Below are 20,096 nucleotides of genomic sequence, written 5' to 3' on the forward strand. Positions count from 1 at the left end.
AGTAAGGTACATGATCAATTCCATTCTAACCACCATGCCTAATGATGAATCTCCATTTTACAACCTCAGTGATCTTTTGGGTTGGCTACTTCGGTCCACAAAGTTTCGACGTAGTGAGGCCGCCCTCCCTTTTTTCCTCCTCGGGTGGCTACATTAAATCCCCTGGCGGGAGTTCTCCGGCGAGAGCCTACTAATTGAGACAATCATATGTTAGATATTCTACAACTAATCTACATACTTATAGTTGTCAGAGGTGGTTCTGATCCACCTCTCTTGTTTAGGTTAGTTTTCCACACTTAAACGACTAGGCTTTTAGGTTGTATTGGCTAGCCACTTGACATGGTATCAGGAGCCAAGTCTGGCACATCCTACCTTCGAATCTCGCGGGGAACGGTAGGGGCAGGGTGGGTGTCAGAGGTGGTTCTGGTTCACCTCTCTTGATTAGGTTGGTTTTCCACACTTAAACAACTACTCTTTAAGGTTGTATTGGTCAACCTCTTGACATGGTATCAGAGGCAAGTCCGGTACATCCCGCGGAGAGCGGTAAGGGGCGGGGTGGGTGTCAGAGGTGGTTCCGGTCCACCTCTCTTGATTAGGTTGGTTTTTTGCACTTAAACGACTAATCTTTTGGGTTGTATTGGCCAATCTCTTGACATGGTATCAGAGCAATCTCAAATTCTAGACGGAGCTTCATAAAAAATTTATCCCTTTTACTGGTTTAATGTAGAGAGAGCAGCAACAACAACATTCTCATAAACAATATCAATGTAGTCAGCCCTTATATTTTGGAAGCCCGAGAAATATTCGTCAACTTGAAACCGACGGGCCGTGCTGTTTTGACGATAAACCTTGTGGAGGTAATTCCACATATCTGCTGCAGTTTTGTAGGGCCTCAAATTAAGGTCTAGATGAGGCTCAATGGATCCAAGTATCCAGGTTATGATTCTAGCATCTATGGTGGTCCATTTTGACAATGCGTTAACATCGCAAGGTGTCAGATCACTCCCATCAATATGACCCAATAAACCTTTTCCCTGAACAAATAACCGGAATTGAAATTCCCAAGCACTGTAGTTCTTGCCCATGAATCGAATAAGAGAGAAATCTAACTTGTCTGTTGATATAATAAGATCGGATCCAACAAAATTCCCGATCTACGCCCGCAATATATCATAAATTCCAAATATACCCCCACACCTTCAGAAATTCCAGATCGCCCCCAAAGTTTCTGAAAATTTCAGAAAATGCAAATAATTTTCCACTAAAGCATAACTATACCGAGTCTTCAGGCGGAAAAAAAAAAAACTAACCTTTCGTTCCCCTTTCCGGCGAAAACCCCATTCCCGGCAACGGAACCACCCGTTGGAGTTCCGACGACTTCTCTGAGCTCAGAAGGTGTTTTCCGACGACCCCCGAAGGCCCTGCCGAAATCAGAGTCGTCGGACAGGGATTCTTCGGGCGGAAAATCTTCGGACGAATCAAGCTCTGATACCACATCTGACAATAGTTTCTAGTAAATATAGCTGCTTCTGCATCATAGTTGAGGGTGTATTTTGTTCGTTGTTTTGGTTAGCGTTTAGCTCATAAACTAATTAGTAATTATTCAGTTCAGAGGGGAGAACTTGTTTGTTGCCATGTCGTTTGGTATAGGGGTGCAAGAGTGGGCTTTATGCGATTATTTTTTTAGGATTACTTCTCTGGAGGGATGACTACATCTGATGTTTTTAGACCTTAGGTGACTAGTGCCTTCTCCGCATGCTTCATGCACTTTTGATTCTGTGAGGTTCAGATCAGGATAGTTGAAGTTGCACCTCTGAGCAGTTAAAACTTGAGCATTATTGTTGCTAATGGTGTATTCAATATCCAGTCTGCTGATTTCAAATGATGTTTGCCCTGGTATTCCAACTAGAAGATAGGTGTTTATCTCTGATTATTAACTCAGGGAGTTGTTCTTTGGATGAAAGGTCTTTTTATAAATGCTCTGGCGTTATGATTTATCAATGGCATGTTTCCTCATTGGTTTATCAGTTTTGTCACTTCTGTATTAAGTCAGATTTTATAAGATACATTTATCGTTGTTTTTATTCAAATGTCTATGTTTGTTCAACTCTCTAGTAAGCAATTTTCTATCATTTCCTGGGAGTAAGCACTAACAACTACCTCAAACATTGAGACATATTTTCAAGTACTTCCTTGTAAGGCTAATATTACAACTTGAACATATTTGAAAGAAATCCATGATGAAGAAACTCATTTCCAGTTTTTCCAAGGATGGATTTCTAGCGAGGGGCACTTACAGGGCCTTTGTCTTTTCTACGAGTTTGTCCTAAATTCTTCTGGACTTGGGTCTTTGTGCAATTGCAGAAGATGGAGAGATGTATAGTGTGGGATAAAGGCAGCTTGTGTGCTTGTATATAGAGAAGGTAGTTGTTCTGGGTGAAGCTTGGCTGCAAAGATAGATGCAGGAATAGAAGCCTATACCATTATATACAAGCACTCCCATTATATAGGGCATGACCCACTGAGTAACTGTATACCTGGAGCCACTGATGATGGTGTTGTTGTTGTAAGCTCTGATGTTCCAAGATAATGATAGAGGGAACAGATCTGATAGTATACCCAAAATAACATGGGATATGTTGACGATTTCTCTTGCTCACAAAAAAGAAAAGAAATCATATAACGAAGAGTATTATTCTCTGCCGAGGATTTGTAAAATTTTAAATAAAGGAATATTTTTCTAAATACATTTTAATCTGTGTGTGCCATCATGTGCTCTTAGGTTAAAGGAATATTTTTCTAAATACATTTTAATCTGAGTGTGCCATCATGTGCTCTTAGGTAGTTTATGCATGACACATGTACTGAGTGTACAGGGTGTATGGAATTTGGCATTTGATATTTGCTCTAATTTTAAAGCTAACTTTGGATCTTTTCTATGGCTTATTTAGGCTTATTTCATCGTTTCTTGTCTCTCTTGTGAAAATTCATCTAATTTGTCAGTTTTACTGATTGTGTTTACCACTAACAGTTGATTTGTTTTCAGAGAGTGTGTGAGGGAAGATCTGAGGATGTCTGTGATCCTAACAACAAGCTTGGGAGATATTACTGTGGATCTACACACTGATAGATGCCCATTAACCACAAAAAGTTTCCTGAAGCTATGCAAGTATTAATTCATCTTCTTCTCATTTTCTTTCTCTTTTTCTCACTGAATTAATTTGCTAGCAACCTTAAAGTAGTCTTTATGTGAATAATTATGTTGTTGTGATTCATACTTTTTTACTGCAGACCCTGTTTTCCAAAAAGTTTCATGAACCTTAAATGTTCTAGGAAGATAAAAAAACAGACATGCCACAATAGGAAAGGCAACATTTTTCCATTGTAGAGCAAGGTCGTTACCTTAAAATTATAATAGAAGTTAGGTGCTCAATATATGTGTCATAGGTCTTTGATTTTAATCTATTAGGAGAAAATTCATAATTCCCTTGTTTTTCTTGTTTTTAGCAGAGAGTTTTCTAACACTTCAATTTAAAGTGAGTTGGATAATGGGAGTTTTTTTTGTTGTTATGAACTAAGTGATTTGTATTCTTTAATGACTGATCCTTGGAACAAAATATTAGTTTGTAGAAGAAGTGGCTGGTGCATCTCCTTTTCAGACTCCTTTTTCAGTTATATGAAATATGTTCTGCTGGTATCAACGAATTGGGGAGTTGTGGTTTATTTCTCATGTGGATTCTTCTTACTGCAGAATTAAATACTTCAATGGTTGTCTATTTCATACTGTTCAAAAAGATTTCACTGCTCAGACCGGTGATCCCACTGGAAAAGGGACAGGTGGTGATTCCATCTACAAGTAAGTCATTTTTTTAATTTTTCAAAGAAAAACAAAGTCATTTTTCTTCAGTTGCATAGACGTGCATCTCCTTTTCATTGTGAATTTTTGAACTGATAACTATTGGATAATAATTGGATATGGTCATGGTATTAAACTATTGAAGATATGGATCTTCAACTTGATCCCCGTTTTTGTTGGGTTTACTGATGCTGTTTCTTGCCTTACTATTGACATTCATTCACTGTTAATTTTAAATTCTATAAAATCTTTTGGTTTAAATGAAATTATTCACCAAACCTATTCTTAAAAAGAATTTTTTTCTAGCATGTTCTCTCTGTGATGTAGTCCATCTATAAACTTGAAACCCCTTGCAGATAAACTTATGGTTTTAATCTGCTTTCAGATTTCTGTATGGTGATCAGGCTCGATTCTTTGGCGATGAAATTCACCCTGATTTAAAACATTCCAGACTGGGCACTGTGGCCATGGCTAGTGGTGGAGAAAATCTTAATGCTTCCCAGGTACCAGTCTATGTCTCTTGCAAATTATGCAAATCATGCCCAAAAACATTATGTTATTCCAAAAATCATTACTTTAGAAACTTATAATGTAATCTACACTTTCTTTTTTTAAGATAAGATATATCAAAATATTGTGTTAGCAGGTTAAGGCTTATCATTGGGGAATAAATCAGAATGTCTGGTGTAACCGTATATGGACAATTACAACCCTTAACAGTGGATATAGCACTTCAGATTGCCTTCTGTAAAGGTTGCTAGAGAGAAAAAAGGTTATAGGGTTAGGAGTTCTTTTCATCGAAGTGGTTCACTGTCTTCTTCCTCAATTTTCCTTAATTTTCCTGGTTCAAATCTCAAACAGGCATCCTTTTTCTCTTTGATAATCAAAAGGCATTTATTCCAGCATTACCTTAAGATATTTAAAGCCAAACGCATCAGTCTAAGCTTTGAATGGACTGAACTCATTTACTGATTCTGCATCTTAAATCTCAAAATTTTTAACTTACATGACGGTTAACTATATTATTTAGATGCTTGTTGAATAGATAATTTTGATCTTCTTAGCCATTTCATGTGGCTCATAAATGTTTTTGGGCGGTTGATTGGCAAATAAAGTCTTAACTTTACCTTTTGCTACAATTTTTTATTGTCATCTTCTATAAAACAAAAACGATGAAATGGCCAACAAAATGACCATCTGTTCCCCATAATAATTATGATTTAGCACTTCTCGTTTTGTCAGCTGTTCGTTTGATATCATAAATTTTTACTTTTTACATGTGGATGCATATTTCTTTTAGAAGGGTCCAAGAAATATCTAATCCAAATGAATGTACACAAACAAGATATTTTTCTATTTAATGACATGCTTGTACAGTTTTTTTGCAACATTTAGTCTGCCTTATCATGTATCTCCTTTCTTTGTCTTACTTATTGAATGTTTACTATTTCCTGCAGTTCTATATAACACTCCGTGAGGATCTTGATTATCTTGATGGAAAACACACTGTGAGTCTGTCCCACTAGGCTTCTCTATTGTTACTATTGTGATTGACTTTTAAGTATTTTTGTCTCCATGAAGCTAAAATAGGAGCCGTCTAATTTCATTGGTTCAGGTGTTTGGGCAAGTTGAAGAGGGATTTGATGTCTTGACAAGGATTAATGAAGCCTATGTAGATGAAAAGGGGAGACCATACAAGAATATCCGGTGTGTTTCATGCATGAGAGCTTACTGTTGCTTTTGTCATGATATCTCCACCAATAATTCCTTACTGTTATAATGAACAGAATAAAGCACACGTATGTAATAGATGATCCTTTTGATGATCCCTCTCAACTAGCTGAATTAATTCCCGACAGATCCCCAGAAGGAAAGCCATCTGAGGAGGTAAATTTTGACTTTCTTTTCATATGTCCTGAGGAGTAAAAGTGTACGAGTGTTTCAGAAATCAGCAATCGAGGCCTCCCAAACTTTTCAATGTTGGGTCTATTTTTCAGACAATTCCTTTGTATCAACGCTTTTCTATGCATTTGTTCACCTATTTTGAGTCGATCTCAGTATTTTTTCATCTGCCTATCTAACATGAAGGTTACTCTTTTCCTCTGTTGCTTTGCTTGAGATATAGATAGAAGATGTGCGTCTGGAGGACGACTGGGTTCCAATGGATGAAAAAATGAACCCAGCAGAACTCGAGGAGTCAATACGCGAGAGGGAAGCACATACACATGCAGTTTTACTTGAGACTGTAAGCTTCTCTACTCTTATACTCAACTAGTTTTTCAGAGTTTTTAAGTTTTGAGATCTGAATTTCAACAAATGTTTGACAGATGGGAGACATTCCAGATGCTGAGATTAAGCCCCCTGAAAATGTTCTTTTTGTCTGTAAACTTAACCCAGTAACCCAAGTCAGTAATTCTTCTTGATTAGAAGCTTCATTATTTTGAAGATTCCTTTTTTAATTCTCCTCTTTGCTAATGGGTCAAGGAATGTTACCCTTTCTAAGTATATCCTTCCTTATCGCAGGATGAGGATTTGGATACAATTTTTTCACGTTTTGGAAATGTGTTATCGTAAGTATGTTGGTTTTTTTCTCTTTTATTTTATCAGTCGATTTCTCAATTGCAAATTTAAGACAAATATCATATATGTTCAACTGTCAGATCTGAGATTATTCGTGACTACAAGACTGCGGACAGTTTATGTTATGCTTTTATTGGTGAGTGTAATTCTTTCTAGGAATTTTATTTATTTTTTGTTGCTCATGGACTAAAACATTGGGCCACTGGATCCATGCTTGTTGTGCTCTTCTCAAGTTTTATCTTTTATGTGGTTCTAGGTTTGGTGCTTATTTTATGCATTCTGCTTGTTAAAAGTAGGATTAATGGATAGGTGGTTGAGAAATTTTTTAGGGTTTTGTTCTGAGGGAGAATACGATGACTAAGGAGAATCCTGGAAAGTAAACTCCATTACAGTGAAGTCTGTAAAGTTTCTTTCTCCTTTAAGTGTGTATTCGCTCCATCTCCTGCCATTCAGATTCTGTTTTTGATTTTTTAGAATGGTGTGGATTTTATTTATTTTTTATTTTTGAAAAAGATGTATTAATAAAACAGAAGGAAATTACAAAGTTTGAGGGAGCATTTCCCTTACAACCAGTTATTGTAGGGTAGCTCCCTGCCTAGCAAGTACATCTGCCACCGAATTTGCGGATCTCGGAATGTGGGTCCAACAACAAGAAATAATTGAGGTAATATCTAAAATTTCCTTAAAAGTATCCCAGTGTCTCCACGGAGGAGAAGACACTCTCTCTCACATCCAATCACCACTTTGAATCCCCTTCAACTTGGAGGGGCCCACTGCATCTATCTTTGTAAACATGAAGACCGGAGAGGAGAGCCTGTAACTCAACATTCGTAGAGTCAGAATTACCAAGGGGGCCAGCATACATGAAGAGCTGATTGCCGGAATGATCTGAAATTACTCCGCCATAACCAGAAATACCAGGGTTGCCAAGAGATGAACCATCAAAATTTAGCTTGAGATAACCAGGAGCCGGAGGAGTCCATTCTTGCATGACCGGAGGCTTTTTTCCAATGTGTATCAAAGCCAAGTTTCTCCAATTTTCACGAATGGAGGAACCCAGATAGGGAGAAAATGTTTTCTTTGTTAAAAGCCAAGTAGATATATGACCCACCACTCTGTCCGCAACCCGGTTTACAGATTCACTTTTTGCATCAAATCGTCTTCTATACCGCTCATTCCAAAGCCCCCACGGGATGAAAGTGGAACAGGTAGAGAGCATCATCTTTCCAAGACTCGGCATAGAGGTACCCATGAGTGATTTACTAAAAGTGAGGAGATCCGCTGCCATGCAGAATTGAAGCCCAAACTTACCAAGGATGCTTATCCACACCTTCCAAGAGAAACTGCAGTGCAGTAGAATGTGTCTGGTAGTTTCGTTCTCAGAATTGCAAAATGGACATAAGGGATCAACAGAGGGGTGACCTCTTCTTCTCAATACGTCTGCCGAGAGGATTTTACCTAGACAGCCACTCCACGTGAAGAGTTTTACCTTTGGAGGGGCACATAAACGCCATACGAAATTGATCCCATTCTCCCTCCAAGCCGAATTACTACCGTTTAAAAATTCGTATGCCGATGAGACCGTGAAAGAACCCTTTTTATCCGGCCACCAAACGAGCTTGTCAGCCTCCAAAGGACGGATTTTATGGTGTGGATATTATTAAGAAACAGGAAGATACAATTACAAATATAAATCAGGGGAGCTCTCCTGTGATAAGGGATTGGAGGGAGGCTCCCTTTTTGGTTTGCATATCAGCAAAAGAGTTTGCTGATCGGGGAACATGAGACCAAGCACAAGATAGGTGAGAAGTAATGTTACAAATGTCATGGAAAACAGTCTAGTGTCTCCAAGGTGGCTCCTTGGGCTTTGAGCATCATTCAGTCATCACCTTAGAGTCGCCTTCTACGAGTAGCTGTCCAGAAAAGTGGTCCCAGATGATGATGAGGCCTTGGAGGAGGGCAAATAGTTCAACAGAAGTGGAGTCAGATACTCCCATTGGGTAGGAGATAAGCAGAATTCCATTTGAATTGCGGATGACGTTACTATACCTAGCTAGACCTTAGTTGCCGATGGTACTGTCTTCAAAGTTTAATTTAAGTGTGCCTGTAAGGGGGGCTGCATTCTTCCATGACAGGGTGGCGGGAGGGAGTAGACATCTGAGCTACAAGATGCCCACTTGTGATGGAGGGGCGTCTTAAAAGTGCTGGAATTCTTTCTGGTGAGTATCCAAGAGGACACATGACCCATAATCATTTTTGAGACCTCCTCGGCACTACACAATTTGCAATGAAAGTGCCGATTGTTCATTTCCTTCCAAAGACACCAAGGAGTGAACGCAAGGCAGCAGGAGAAGAATTCTGCCTAGCTTAGATATATTTGTCTGCAACATCAAGCGGCAAGTGGATGGAAGGTCAAGGGGGGTGCACAACTGCAGCCCAATTCCATTGAATTGAAAGACCAGACCTTCGATGCGAAGGGGCATTGAAGGAGGTGATTGACCATTTTCTCGTCAACATTGTAGAGCGGGTAGAGGGGGCAGGGACCGAAGTTGCCTCAGCGCTGGAGGTTGTCTACCATGAGAATTTTGTTGAGGCAAGCAATCCAAAAAAAGACTTTGACCTTTGGTGGGGCAGCTAGCCGCCAGACAAATGTAGCATCATTGGGTTTGGGTACAACATGTCAATTTCGGATGTGAGCATAAGTAGAAGAGACAGAGAAAACGCCACTGGTGTCAGGCATTCAGATCATCTTATCTAGGTTGTGCTAACGAATTTGGACTGACACTAGGTCTTCTATAAGACTACAGACAGTGAGGGTCTCGTCATCATCAAGTCCTCTGGAAATGAAGATTCCAGCCTCCATTAGTTTGCCAAGCTTTGGCAACAGTTGACAAAGTATGCATGGAGATGTTCAATAGAGACTGGTAAGGGCTGGCAAGAGGACCAACTCCACTCCACCAATCGGTCCAGAATCTAGTCTTCAACCCATTGCCAGAGAAATATTTTGTTGCAGCTACAAATTTAGGGAGGAAGAACATGGACCTCCATAGGGGGGAGAGCTTTTGGCGACGACCACCAATAGTCGACCAGCTCTCATCCCATTTCAGCTTTGCTGGAACCATGGGTTTCCACATTGATTTGGGCAGCATTTTGAACTTCAAATCCACTTTAGGAGGAATGGAGTTCATATCTTTGGTAGGCCGAATGCCAAGTCCTCCCAATGCTTTCTGTTGATTTCTAGGACTAACACATAACACAAGAGATCTCAAGGGAAGGAGAGAAGAGAAGAATTCTAGCTCTTAGAGAGAGGAGAGAAGAACTGAAGGGAGAAAAGGAAGAGGAAAAGAAAGAGAGGTGTATGGATGAATTTGAGCCTAGAGGAAGAGGCTTGAATGCTCTACCCCATGTCTTGAGGTTGTATTTATAGTTGTAGGAGGTGCTTACAATGTCTACAATGCTCTTAGGGCTATATACTATAAAAAGAAAAAGACATAAGAGGACATACACCAACTTGCATAATTACAATTTTATGCCATGTCTATGATAGTTCTCCTTATTTACTAGCCACACCATCCCTAAACTTGTGGGTGTACCCCCCCCCCTCTCTAGCTGGTGTTTGTAACTTCACTTTGCAAATAATCTTGGTCAAGAAACTTGTGTGTTTGAAAAAGAAATTTTGATTGCCTTGATTTGATTCATCTTCTTTTTGTTCACATCTTGCTTGTAATCTTCATCTTGTCTATCCCTTACTTGGATATTCTAGCCACATAAAACTTGATTACCACAACACTTTCATTGTTGGTTACCTCTTTCTTATACTTCTTCTTCTACTTCTCCCCCTCAAGTTGGGGATCTCTCTGTTCTTTACCAAGAGACCCAACTTGCACAACATAATGGTGAGAGAAGAAAAATCACTCCTAGCCGAACGAAAAAGTTCCATAGACTAGTTAAAACAATCGTAGTCTAAAACACACTCCGCTTAATTTCAAAGGAAGAAAAAAAGCCCAACTTTAAGGCACAACAAACAAATTACTCACTTTCTAAGGTAGCTCAAACAAAAGACACCTCTTGGGTGAAGAATAAAAATACTCGATTCAAGTTGGATGTTGGGTATACTCTTATACTTTATAGATAGTTGAAGTAATTTTAACAAAAAAATTGAAGAAAGTACTTTGAGGAATTACGGGTGTGAATAAAAAGATAGTAACTCTCATACTTCAAATGGAAGGAGAGGCACGATGCAACTCTTCAATCTTCCAAGTAAAGAGGCGCTTTTAGACCAATAGATGGATAAAAAGTGACCAAGTTTGACTCAAGAGGCAGGATACCAGTATGATATTTGATTCTTCCAATGTGCATATCTCTCTCTAGAAATATCAGATTGAGAAACGGTTTCATTGGGATAAAAAATAGACTCACATAACTTTCTTTTGAGATATATTTCTCAATATAAATCCTCAGTAATGTTAGTACAAACCATTCTAGAAGTTGAGGCTTTTTGCTGCTACACGAAACTTTTCTGCTATTTGACCTTTGATGCTTCAGATATCGTTTTTCTTTCTAGAAAATTCTGATTTCAACGATTCTTTTTTAGTTAAAAATTAGACTCAAGGATCTTTCCAACAGTATATAATTTTCTATTGGAAACATACGGTAAGAGAGTAAAACATCTAATGAAAAATGAATTGGGAAAGAAAAACTTAAGGAAAAACGAGAAACTCCTCTTTTTTTTTTCTTCTTCCTCCCTTTCTTCTCCATCTTCTTCTCCTTTTCCATCTTAGATCTTTGCCCGCTCTCATACCGATTTGATTTCTAGGGCCAATACATAAACACAAGAGATCTCAAGGGAAGGAAAGGAGAGTATTCCATCTCTTGAGGAGAGAAGAAACCAAGGGGGAGAAGGAAGAGGAAAAGAGAGATAGGTGTACGGACGAATTTGAGCCAAGAGGAAGAGGCTTGAATGCTCTACCCCATGCCTTGAGGTTGTATTTATAGTTGTAGGAAGGTACTTATAATGACTATAATGCCCTTAGGGCTACATGCTATAAAAGGAAAAAGACATAAGAGGACATACACCGGCTTGCATAATTATAATTCTATGTTATCTCTATGAAAGTTCTCCTTATTTACTAGTCGTACCATCCCTACTCACGTGGGTGTCTCTTAACATTTTTAGCTTGCAAACTTCTGACCGGTTGACTAGATGGTTGTTGAATTCACCACTTGGTCCCCTCCTGAGAAATCGCTTCTTCATGGTCTTAATTTGGTAACAGATGGAAGTCGGCTAGGGGATTAACGATAGAAAATATTTCGGAGTTCCGGCTAGGCACGATTTCAGGAGCACGAGTCATCCAACTATGGATAGGAGTCTTCCCTGTCAAGTAGCAAGTCGCCTTTCGAGCTTTTGATCACCGGCCCCCAAACGTTTTTGTGTGGTCGATTGTTAAGCAAGGCGAGCTCCCAGGTATGAGGTTGGCACAATAGAAAGAGTGCATCCTAGATAGGCGGCCATGGAGTAGAGGTCATCGACATTGGTGTTATATCCCATTATTGTTGTTTTTTACCAATTCACTTTCTGCCCTGAGGATAATTCAAAGAGGCCGAGGGAAGCTTTTATTTTTCTGATTTGGTCAAAAGAGCCTTCCCCGAAGCAAATGGTGCCATATGTGAATTGGAGCAAAGCGATGTCGAGGTCATGCTGGCTGGATATCGGACTAAGCCACCTTATTCTCTTAGCCAAGCAGACCATGGACGATAAGTATTCGGCAACCAAGTTGAAGAGGAACGAGGAGAGGGGATCCCCTACTAGATATCCTAGGAGCCATGAAAGTAACCACAAGACTGTGTCGTTGAGTATGGAATAGGAAGTCGATGAGATGCAGCTTCATATCCCGAACCGCCAGCGGTTGCCGAATCCATGCGCACGAGGAGATCATCGATCAACTGTCAATAGACTCCCTCTAAGGCATTCTCAAGATCAAGTTTGAGGGCGATTCTGGGGAGTCTGGAGCACTTGAAGTGGTCAAGCAAGATCTGCTATGGCTGAGTCCAATATATTTTGCCCCTTCATGAAGGCACACTGTCCTTGATAGATGATCATAGGCAGGACAGATTTGACTCTTTTTTTTTTTTTTTTAAGAAGAAGATGTATTATTAAAACGAAAGAGAATTACAAAATTTGAGGGAGCATGTCCCTTACAACCAGTGATTGTAGGGTAGATCCTTGCCTGGCAAGCACATCAGCCGCCGAATTTGCGGATCTCGGAATGTGAGACCAAATACAAGGAATAATTGAGGTAATATCTAAAATTTCTTTAAATGTATCCCAATGCCTTCATGGAGGAGAAGATGTGTTCTCACACCAACCTATCACCACTTTGGAGTCACCTTCAATGTGGAGAGGTCCCCTACATTTATCTCTGAAGATACGAAGACCGGAGAGGAGACCATGCAATTCAGCAGACGTAGAGTCTGATATACCAAGGGGTCCGGCATAAGTGAAGAGCTGATTACCAGAATGATTTGAAATAACTCCTCCGAAACCAGAAATACCAGGGTTGCCAAGAGACGATCCGTCAAAATTTAACTTTAGGAAACCAGGATCAGGAGGAGACCATTCTTTCATAACCGGAGGCTTTTTCCCAATGTGCATCAATGCCAAGTTTCTCCAATTTTCATGAATGGAGGAACCCAAATATGGAGAGAAAGCTTTCTTGGTTAATAGCCAAGTTGATATTTGCCCAACCACTCTGTCCGCAACTCGGTCAAAAGATTCACTTTTAGCATCAAAGCGTCTTCTATTTCGCTCATTCCAAAGACCCCACGGGATAAAACTAGCACATGCAGAGAGCATCATCTTTCCAAGACTCGGCATAGGGGTACCCATGAGAGATTTATTGAACGAAAGCAGATCAGCCCCCATGCAGAACTGAAAACCAAACTTTCCAAGAATGTTGATCCACACCTTCCAAGAAAAGCTACAATGGAGAAGAATATGGCTAGTAGTTTCATTTTCAGAGTTGCAGAGTGGACATATGGGATCCACTGAGGGATGACCTCTTCTTCTCAATATGGCTGCCGAGAGAATTTTACCTTGACAGGCACTCCACATGAAGAACTTTACCTTTGGAGGGGCACATAAATGCCATACAAATTTGATTTCCTTCACCCTCCAAGCCGAGTTACCGCTGTTTAAAAAGCCATATGCTGATGAAACCGTGAAGGAGCCCTTTTTGTCTGGCCACCAAATGAGCTTGTCAGCCTCCAATGGACGAATTTTAAATGAAGCAACAAGGTCCATTAATCGACTGGCCTCCAGAGCCTCACTATCCGAGAGACCTCTTCTAAGATGTATATTCATATCCCCCCCCTCAAAAGATTCTTACTGATATCTCTCTACGAGTGGTGAGAAGATAAAGACTCCTGAATGCAACCTGCAGGGGTACTTGCCCAATCCACAGATCATCCCAAAACTTGAGCGAGCTACCATTGCCTGCATAGAATCTGCTAGCCGAATGGAATTTAGGAAGCAGAAGATATAATGCCCTCCATATTGGGGAGAGGGCTCTACGATTCCCACCAGACATCCACCAGTGAGGGTCCCCACCCACCTTTGTGAGAACCATTTCCTTCCAGAGATTTGAGGAGTGAGTATTAAATTTCCATAGCCATTTGAGCAACAAGGCTTGATTCATTTCTCTAGTTTTCCGGATTCCCAGGCCACCCATATTCTTTGGCATGCATACTTCATCCCAGCTAACCAAATGGTACTTGAATGCATCGCTCGATCCTCTCCATAGGAAATGCCTTTTTAGCGTATCCAGAATCTTACAAATTGCAACAGGGCAAGACATGAAAGATAGGGCATAATTGGGAATACCGGCTATGCAGGACTTGAGAAGGATGAGTCTCCCCGCTTTACTAAGAAGACATCCCTTCCATGATGCCAGGCGAGATTCCATTTTTTCCACCACCGGATTCCAAAGCCTCTTGCAAATACGACCATTGAAAAGAGGCAAACCAAGATATGTTCCAGGTAAGTGACTTATTGTGCAGCCAAATATACTTGCCATCTCACTGAGTAGTTCAGGGTTAACATTGAAGCCCATTAAAGAAGTCTTTCCCCAATTTACTTTTTGACCAGAGGCTACCTCAAAAAGACCCAAAACAGCTTTAATCTTTCGAGCACAATCAATGGTGCCGACTCCGAAAATTATGGTATCATCTGCATACTGAAGAATGGGAATATTATAAGCTGAACTGGAGCTAGTAGGGGGGAGCCACCCAAGATTACCTGCCGAGTAGAACATAGCAGATAGAAATTCACCAATCATATTGAATATGAGCGGGGATAGGAGATCTCCTTGTCTAATACCTCTAGTCCCTTTGAAATAACCACATACGGAGCCATTGATGAGGAGCGAGTATGAAGCCGAGCCCACACAACTTCTTATCCAGAATCTCCATCTAGTGCCAAAACCCATCTTATCCATGATCTTATCTAACAGGATCCAATTAACTCTGTCAAAAGCCTTTTCAAGATCTAATTTTAGGGCAATTCTAGGATCCTTGTTGCGCTGAAAATGATCAATAAGTTCGTGAGCAGCCATAGTAGAGTCAAGAATCTCCCTTCCCTTCAAAAAAGCCCCTTGCCCTTTGTGAATAACCGATGGAAGGAGAGCTTTGAGACGGTGCGCCAAGATTCTGGCAATTATCTTATAAGCACTAGAGATGAGACTGATAGGCCTGAAATCTTCTGGTTTCTCCACACTTTGCTTCTTCGGGACCAATGCAATAAAAGAAGCACCAATACTATGGAACGTGATCCCATTATTGTAAAATCCATTAACCATGGCAATGATATCCCCCTTGAGATGAGGCCAAAACCTTTTTAAGAAAACCCCGTTGAAGCCATCAGGGCCTGGTGCCCTATCACCCTCCATGCCTAATACAGCACGTTCGACCTCTCCCAATGAAAATGGCAACTCCAGAAAAGAGGCAACTGCTGGAGAAAGGCGAGAGAACCTGATATTCTGAAGCTTCGGTCTATAATAACATTCCTCCGAATATAAATCTGTGAAAAACTTGATTAACACATTAGTGATCGAGGTCCTACACGATGTTACCTCATTATTAATGCATAAAGAGGTAATACGGTTGGACCTCCGCTTAGCCGAAGCTACTGCATGAAATTTTTTTGTGTTGGCATCTCCCTCCTTAAGCCATTTAAATCTGGCACGCTGTTTCCAACGGACCTTCTCTTGGTGGAGAAGTAAATTAAGTTTCGAATTTAGAGAGATTCGGGTAGAGAACTCCGCTGGAGATAAATACCTCTGCTCCTCCGCCAAGTCAAAGTCCGCAATTTGGGAGATAATGGAAGACTTCTCAGTAGCCAGAGAAATGCGATGCTCTGTGGCCCACTCTTTAATTTTCTTTTTTATAAACCGAAGCTTTAGAGGAAAAGCCCACTCCCGCCTGCCCATGTTTGGACCCTCGGCCCACCATTCATTAATACAAGCTTCAAAATTTTTGGTAGATAACCATGAATTCTCAAACTGGAAAGGAGAGGGTCCCCATTTCTCAAAAGAAGTGGTCAACATGATTGGCCAATGATCTGATCCCGCCTTATTCAGAACCCGACCGGAGACATTCCCAAAAGTTGCAGCCACTCAGGACAGATTTGACTCTGTGAGCAAGGAGCCAGGCATTGAATTTGTAGGGGTTGGAGATGAGGCTGATTGGCTGGACGTCTTGGGGGTGCTCCACGTTGGCCTTTTTGGGAATGAGGGCAATGAAAGACGCCCCCATGGCCCAATATGTGATGCCATTTTGGTGGACGTTGTGGACCATTGTTATGAGATCTTTGAGAATTAGCCAGCAACTTCTATAGAATTCTCTATTGTAACCATCAGGTTCGAGAGCATGATCAAGAGGCATTCCAAGAGAGATTGCTTCAATCTCTTAAGGGGAGATGGGCAATTCTGGTGCAAGGGGTTATGAGCCTCGACCGGTTGACGCACTCTTCCTAGTATAAGTCTGTGAAGAAACTAACAATAACGTTAGTAATGGAGGCTCTATCCAAGGTTACTTCCTTGTTGATGTACAATAAAGTAAATTGGTTAATCCTCCTTCTAGTCAAGGTAACTGAGTGGAAGAACATTATGTTTCCTTCTCCCTCTACCAGCCACTTGAAGCAGGTGCATTGTTTCCGTTGGATACACTCACTAAGAGAAATTGATTGAAATTTGAAAAAGAAAGATATGTGAGTAGAGAATTCGGTGTATGGCACCTTTGTTATTCGCTATTGTTGAGATTGGCAATCTGAGTTAGAAGGGAGAGCTTTTTAGCATGGTTAGCAAATCGGCATTCCAAGGACCAGGCTTTGAGATTGGTCTTAAGGAGTTTGAGTTTGAGAGGAAAGGTCCAACCAATGTTGTCCAAGGTATTGAGGCCAGTCCACTAGCCTGAGAGGAGAGAGTTGAAGTTTTCTTCCTTGAGCCTGCAGTTTTCAAACTGGAATGGTCTGTTCCCCCAGTAACCAAATTTTTGTCTAATTGAATTGGCCTGTGGTCATAATTAGCTCTATTGAGAACCTTTCCAGATTGTTCCTACCATTCAGATTTTGTTGGTTTCTCTAACTACTAAGAACTCATGTAACATTAACTTCACGAGATTTATGTGTGGTTGAGATGAAAGTTACACATTTTAACATTAAATTCTAGCCATGTCAATACTGGTTTGAACAACCGCTGACATCTCCAACAATAGTTGATCCTTGTTATGCTGCCAACTTTTTTACTTATTTGTGTATTGTATAGAAAATTCTCTTAAATATATAGTAAACCATCTGCCAACTACTGCAAGTAGTGAAAAACAAAAAAAGATCACGTCTTGCTTAACAACTATTCTTTTCTTTTTGAAATAGCATTTATACATTTCTTTTAATTTATTTCATATTGCCATTCAGAAAATAATTTGTTAGTGTTACTTGAGAATGGATTCTTACTTTTGTTTTGACAGAGTTTGAAACAAATGAGTCTTGCGAACAAGCTTATTACAAGGTATTTTGACAATCTTCATTGTATGTAATATGTTTTAATTTTTCCATCTACTTTTACCATCTAAAAGATGTGATTGGAACTTGGACATTTTAGGGCTTGAGTAAGTGCCATGTTGCATTTAGGTGCCTATCTATCATCTTGATGGTTAAAAAAATGATCCAGTGGCTTCCTCATTTGTCTGGCAAGCATGACTTTACATGACCTGTTGTTCAAATTTGTCCCTATAGCAGCCACCTGTTTTCCATTGTGTCCAACTTGCAATGTGTTTGTTATTCTTTTAAGCATGGAAATCTTTTTGTTGGAAAATAAAGTACAAATAAGAAAATTATTTTTACGTACAATAATATTATATATGTAACTGTTGTATCATTTCAGTCATTCATCTTCAATAATGTTTAAATATGTTAAATCTATCCTTCATGTTGTTGCTGATTTTTAGGGTGGTATTAATTATGGATTTTTATGCTATCACACTTAAGGGATCTAGTATTTTGTTCATTTACAGTGGGTTTGGTGGCCAGGCTAACTTTGGTGTACCCAGTGTTGGATGCTTGACATAGAAATCTGAGTAAAGTGACACGCATATTTGTCCATCATCAAAATATATATTAGCCTCAACATTTCGAAGAAATATTTACCTGGAAAGTTAAACTATGGATGAGATTTCATTTTTTCCTTTGGACTGATTTTTTTATTTATTGTGCTGGCAAAAATACTCAAAGTTGTATTCTGCATTTCTTATTTTAGTTTTTTCTTTAAAGGATTGTAGAGTAGTGAGATATAAGCTGAGTAGTGGATATAGTCAAAATTGTATTGTGCACAAATTTTAAATCCTGAATTACACAACAGATGGATAATGCATTGATTGATGACCGAAGGATACATGTGGATTTTAGTCAAAGTGTTGCTAAATTGTGGTCTTCATACAGACGTGCTGGAAGGGGTCAAACTGGTAAAGGTAGAATTCACATCTAAATCTTGCATGACTAGCTTAGGTGCTTTCAAGTCATTTATATGGCCATTCACCAACAGGGTCGTTGTTCTGGACCCAAAGCTTGAAAGATTTGACCGTGGATCAAGTATCCTTATTGTTTATTGCTATTAAATTGACAGCCTCACCCACTGGGTAGACGGTTTCTTAACAGTCAATGCAGTTTCTGCTAGGTGGGTGTTTGAAAGGTTGACTGTAGGCCTTTTAGTCTGTAACTTGCATCAACCATCTGGGACATTTTTGGTGGCCATTATGTAGTGGTGTCATCAACTGGTGGATCTGGGTTAGCCTGGGAATCTTCGTGGGTTATAGAAAATTTAATTTGTTCATGGCATTTGTTTTTGCAATTATTGTTCTTTTAGATATTTGAGAGCATAATACCAGCTGTGGGAATCAAATCATATTTTTTATTATTTTTTTTGTGACAGAGCGAGGTTGTTTTAAATGTGGTGAACTAGGACACGTTGCTAAAGACTGTGAAGAGAACTCTAATGGCAGAGGGCAATCCTCAAAATACATTTTGAAGGATGAGAATAGACAGCATGGTGGCAGTAATCAAAGGTGACAAACTGTTCAAAGATGAAAATCTCTTTCTCTCTCTCTCTCTCTCTCTCTCTCTCTCATATTTAAAAACTGATTTGCAGTTACGAAATGGTATTTGATGAAGATAATTTGGAAAACTCCAAAAGCAAGCCAAGTGAAAAACATGAAAATGTGCTAGAAGATGACAAAAGAAAATCAAACAAGGATTACCGAGTTCCCGAACATCGGCAGCACAGAGGCCATGAACAGAGAGGTTCAGCAAGCGATGGTGGCAAGCAAAGTGATAGAAGTCGGAGATACAGGGAGGAAGAGAGGATTGGAGAACATAAAAAAATTGAACAAAAAGAGCAGACTACCAAACATGAACATCAGAAGCGAGAATACGATTTTGATCGAGATGTTGGAAGGAGAAAGACTGGGCATGAGGACAGAAATAGGAAGTACATGGAGGAAGGGAGGAGAACAGATTACAGAGAAGATGATAAAAGGCAAGAAAGTGGTGGCTCTTACAAGAGGGATGAGAGAGGCTACCGGAAGAGAAGCATGGATGACAAAGATCACCAAAGTATGCATGGCAGTGAAAATGGAAAAGGGAGCAGAAAACGTGATGACAGCGGGGATTTCCACAGGAGGGATGACAGTGATTACAGCAAGAGAATAGACAACGACGATCGTTACTACAGGAGGCATGAAAGAGATGACAGAAGAAGAGAAGACCACGATTGTTCTCGCAGGAGGTGACACATCGCAAATGTGCAAAGAACACAGAATGGCATCCTTACACAACACATTGACCAGAGTTTTTACCCGACTCGAAAGTTTTTATGGTGCAGGGATAACACTGACTATTTATGTTTCTAGTGATCTGTTTGAGGCACCAGGATTTTTATGCCTTTATCTACTCCCAGAGACCTACAACTATCGGCTAGTGTATGCAAATGGTGACTGGATGACAATTAGCAGATTTTTTTTATTAGATGGAAAGTCTGATAGCCTTTTTTTCTTCCGATTGCTTCGTGATTTTGAACTTTCCGGTCTACTCCATGCATCAATTGTCTTTCTTCTC

At 39.9% G+C, this 20,096-nt stretch overlaps 1 protein-coding gene across 1 annotated transcript; it reads left to right on the forward strand.

The window, feature by feature from the left end:
* Window positions 1-1,316: 1,316 nt before the first annotated feature.
* On the forward strand, window positions 1,317-20,028 carry LOC137952779 (peptidyl-prolyl cis-trans isomerase CYP59). Its single transcript, XM_068799845.1, has 15 exons — window positions 1,317-1,513; window positions 3,047-3,169; window positions 3,752-3,856; window positions 4,242-4,359; window positions 5,314-5,364; window positions 5,472-5,563; window positions 5,644-5,743; window positions 5,982-6,101; window positions 6,184-6,261; window positions 6,380-6,426; window positions 6,517-6,572; window positions 17,456-17,496; window positions 18,346-18,454; window positions 18,916-19,048; window positions 19,132-20,028. Exons 2-15 carry the CDS (start codon window positions 3,072-3,074, stop codon window positions 19,769-19,771), a joined length of 1,788 nt encoding a protein of 595 aa, XP_068655946.1. The 5' UTR covers window positions 1,317-1,513; window positions 3,047-3,071; the 3' UTR covers window positions 19,772-20,028.
* The last annotated feature ends 68 nt before the right edge of the window (window positions 20,029-20,096 follow it).

Source organism: Aristolochia californica, unplaced genomic scaffold (genome assembly GCF_029961685.1).
Source record: "Aristolochia californica isolate CCGP_79_NKW_82.1479 unplaced genomic scaffold, dmAriCali1.0.hap1 SCAF_16, whole genome shotgun sequence".
In the NCBI taxonomy this organism is placed as follows: Eukaryota; Viridiplantae; Streptophyta; class Magnoliopsida; order Piperales; family Aristolochiaceae; genus Aristolochia; species Aristolochia californica.